This window comes from Hermetia illucens, chromosome 4, assembly GCF_905115235.1.
Source record: "Hermetia illucens chromosome 4, iHerIll2.2.curated.20191125, whole genome shotgun sequence".
Taxonomy (NCBI): domain Eukaryota; kingdom Metazoa; phylum Arthropoda; class Insecta; order Diptera; family Stratiomyidae; genus Hermetia; species Hermetia illucens.
Genome location: NC_051852.1, coordinates 87,415,207 through 87,418,976, shown reverse-complemented (window position 1 = coordinate 87,418,976; position 3,770 = coordinate 87,415,207). Strand labels below are relative to the sequence as shown.

General features: G+C 40.3%; 1 protein-coding gene across 1 annotated transcript; it reads right to left on the bottom strand.

Moving 5' to 3' along the window:
• Positions 1 to 2,813: 2,813 nt before the first annotated feature.
• LOC119653990 lies at positions 2,814 to 3,452 on the bottom strand. The gene is made up of 3 exons (XM_038059151.1): positions 3,212 to 3,452; positions 2,904 to 3,147; positions 2,814 to 2,838 (listed from the first exon to the last, which is right to left on the bottom strand). The coding sequence occupies exons 1-3, from the start codon at positions 3,450 to 3,452 to the stop codon at positions 2,814 to 2,816; spliced, it is 510 nt and encodes a 169-aa protein (XP_037915079.1).
• Between the last annotated feature and the right edge of the window lie 318 nt (positions 3,453 to 3,770).

The following is a 3,770-nucleotide window of genomic DNA, read 5'->3' as shown; positions in this document are numbered from 1 at the left end:
TTCTACAAGTACCTAGGAATTCTGCAAGGAACCCATGCTCGAGTTGGTGATCTGAAGGAAGCTCTGCTGTCCGAATTCCTGCGACGTGTAAAGCTGGTGCTGAAATCGCATCTCTCGGGGAAGAATAAAATAAGCGCGTTGAATGTATTCGCTATCCCTTCACTGGCTTATGCATTCGGAATATTGCCGTGGACGAAGACCGACCTGGAAAACGTCCAGCGGCGGATACGGACAACTATGTCCAAATTCCGAATGCATCACCCAAAGTCTGCCGTGGAGCGGATGAACCTGCCTCGTGACATCGGAGGTAGGGGCGTGGTTGACGTGGCGGCACAACATCATCGCCAAGTCGACTCGCTGCGCGCTTATTTTTACAGTAAAGAGCAGGCGAGTCCCTTGCATGCGGCTGTCTGTAAGGCAGACTGTGGACTGACTCCACTTAACTTGAAGGATCGATCTTTCAATCCTCTGAGTGGGGTGAAGTCGGACCAAGAGCGGATCGAGGAATGGAAGTCGAAGGCAATGCACGGTAAACACGTGAATTGTCTTTGGCAGCCATTTGTCGATTTGCATCTGTCGAACAGATGGCTGTGTGCTGGGGAGCTCTTTGCTGAGACGGAGGGGTTCATGTGTGCCATTCAGGATGGCGTGGTCGCCACCCGAGCTTATAAAAAGCTCATCATGAAAGAACGGGTGGAGAACGACCAGTGCAGAATGTGTGGTTCGGCGTTAGAGACGTTGGACCATCTCATTTCTGGCTGTACTGTTATGGCACCGGTGCAGTACATCACCAGGCATAATGCTGTATGTAAGGTTATCCATCAAAACCTTGCATACAAGCATGGGCTTATCACGGGGACATGTCCGGTTTACCGATATGAGCCGCAAGCAGTACTTGATAGTTCTGCTTACAGCATGTATTGGGACCGGCGAGTTCTGACTGATCGCCATACCGCACACAACAAGCCTGACGTACTGTTAGTTGACAAGACAGGTCGCTCCGCGTATATTATTGATGTTGCTATCCCCCATAATAGCAACATTGAACGGAAATACGTGGAGAAGAAGGTGAACTATGAGCCATTGGCTCGGGAAATCAAAGAAATTTGGCGTCTCGAGCGGGTGGTTGTAGTTCCCATAATATTGTCAGCTACAGGTATTGTACCTAAATCCCTCACGGCTTCCCTTGATGTCCTGGGACTTTCGCACAGTCTGGTTCAAACCATGCAGAAGTACACCATTCTGCATACGTGCTCGATGTTGCGGGGAGTACTGGACGGATTCTCCCACTGACCTACCACCGGCCACCACCATCAGTGCCCCTTTAGTTTTTAAGTAGGTAGGATCGTCCGAGCCTAAATGCTTGGCACATAGTGCTAGTATTAGGTAAAATCCGGCATCTGCCGAGATTGTGATAACTCGGAAATAATAAATTGTGACAATCTAAATTTACAAGTTTTATTATTATTATTATTTAAAATATATATATATATATATTTTATTACTATATGTGTAGGTGAAATTCCAAGTTTTTGGAATTGGCCGCACCGCTGCAACTTAAGGACAACTTCCCCGCATTGAAGTCGTCCAACACCTTATCGCTACATTTACTGTAGCGCGATGGTAAAAATAGCCGCATAGTACCCTCCAAATCTACAACGATGGCCTGTCCATATCTATAAAAACAAAAATATATTAATTTTTTTTTTTAGCAGAAGAAGAAAAGTTTAATTTTAAATTCTAACTTACCGTGTTTCCATTCTTTCGCCTCCAGTGATGTGGTAGCGCTTTCCCACTTCCAATTCTGATGATTTGATGTAAATGAGCGGTTTGCAGCCCAATAACTCATTTATCGAATCCATCGTTGGCGACAACTTTTCACTTATAACAAAATCTTTTCATAAAGTCCACTATTTATATTAATTTATTATCACCAGTAGTCCAATATTTCGTTCTCAGGAAAACAGTTTGTGTGGTTGTTTTTTCCTTCGTAAACAACAATTTTATGTGGTTACATATATTTCCTGTCGTCATCGTTATCGTCAAAATTATTATTTCACATTAGTAAATATTAAAGCACGCAAAACCATCAGTTTCAAATTTACAACAACACAATTATCTGCGGTTAAATATTTTCATTCCCATGAACTGCATATATCCGAACATGAATATAGTTTCTGATAAAGAAACATTTTACTAAACCAAACCAAACGAACCTTTTAAAATCAGTCAGTCAGCTGGTAAAATTCGTTAAACATCAATATGTTAGGAAATCAGGAGCAACAGCAGCAGCAGCAGCAAGAACAAAGGGAGTACCAGGTGCCAAAATTGCAGCATCACGCTTTAGCTGCATGGATCGGCAGCAAAAAGTTTCATCATGCCGATGTGTACTTCCTAAAGAATCGGTTGCAGTTAGAGGCCTTCAAGTTCTCATTAAAAAATCCCCCAAAGTGGGATGACGCAACACGAGGACACACATTTGAGGAAATCATTTTGGAGTCTCGATGGTTTTGTTCAAAACCACATTGTCATGTCATCTATAAATATTCTCAAGTGAAAGCCTTTCAAACTTATATAATAAAGAAAAAGAATGAACAACAATAAACAAATATTTACAAAAAAACAATCATCTTTTTTTATTTATTCTGCATATTTATCCCACAACGAAAACAAACGCAAAATTTTACAGGTTGGATATACACACATTTTAAAATTTATCATTGACTATTTAAAATTCTCTTTCAGCTAAATCAACTTCAAGATTTCCCTCATCAACAGCCTCCAGATAACCACTCCTTATGCGAAACGTTTTCTTAGATCTTCCAGTCTCCCCCTCCTCTTTTGCAATAATTTTACTCGATAAAGATTTTTTATTTTGTTTTCTTCGAATCAATCGATCAAACTCCCGCTGAATTCGTATGATATCATCTCCATAATAATCATGAGGACTTCCATTTCGGCGAAGAACCTCTTTAATTCTTTCCTCTTCCCCTTTTTCAAATTCATTTATTCCATATTTTTGCACCCATTCAACATCATCACCACCATCTATGTCGTTGAACGGACAACCCTTCAGATATCGGCCTTTCGTCTTACATCTAGTCAAACCTGGCAACACTTTTCCCATTATAGTAATTTCACCATTACCTGAAACAACAACACCAAAGTTGCAATAAAAATACACTATTCCCTTCATCACCATCCCACTCACCAAATACTTCAATCTTAACATGCTGCCAGATTTGAAATGTAAATGTCGTATCGAAATTTCCAGGTTTGCAATCCTCTCCATTCCTTAAGCTTAGTACAAGCCCCCTTGAACCATCCTCAGGTGTCATATAAACCTCCAGATAACCCGAATCAATCTTCACGTTGATAATTTTAAAACTCTTCCATACTTGTTCACATATACAATATTTATCTCTATGCGATAACCGCTCAATCCAAAACATGGCTTATCGCCTAACACTTCTAATCTTCCTTCACAACTGACAAACATCACTTTCAAACTTACAATATATTCACCTGCGGTTTAAGAGAAACACATTTTTTGAGAAACACATTTTTTTATTAAAAATCAAAATCTTGTACAACGCATTCTTAAACCTAAACATGTGAACCTTAACAGTTAGCTACTTAATCTAAGGTCTATACTAAATGTTGATATGCTGAAATTATGTTGCTTGATGATGTTTAGTCGACTCTGAAAGAAACTGGAGGAAAACCTGGAAAGAAAACCTCCTAACTGTGGTAGTAGAAGATGGGGACAG

Coding starts and splice junctions, on each gene's coding strand:
- LOC119653990 (XM_038059151.1), bottom strand. CDS start 3,452: ATGTTTTGGATTGAGCGGTTATCGCATAGAGATAAATATTGTATATGT. Junction 3,148..3,211: donor TGTTAAGATTGAAGTATTTG/GTGAGTGGGATG, acceptor TTGTTGTTTCAG/GTAATGGTGAAATTACTATA. Junction 2,839..2,903: donor ATCATACGAATTCAGCGGGA/GTTTGATCGATT, acceptor TTATTGCAAAAG/AGGAGGGGGAGACTGGAAGA.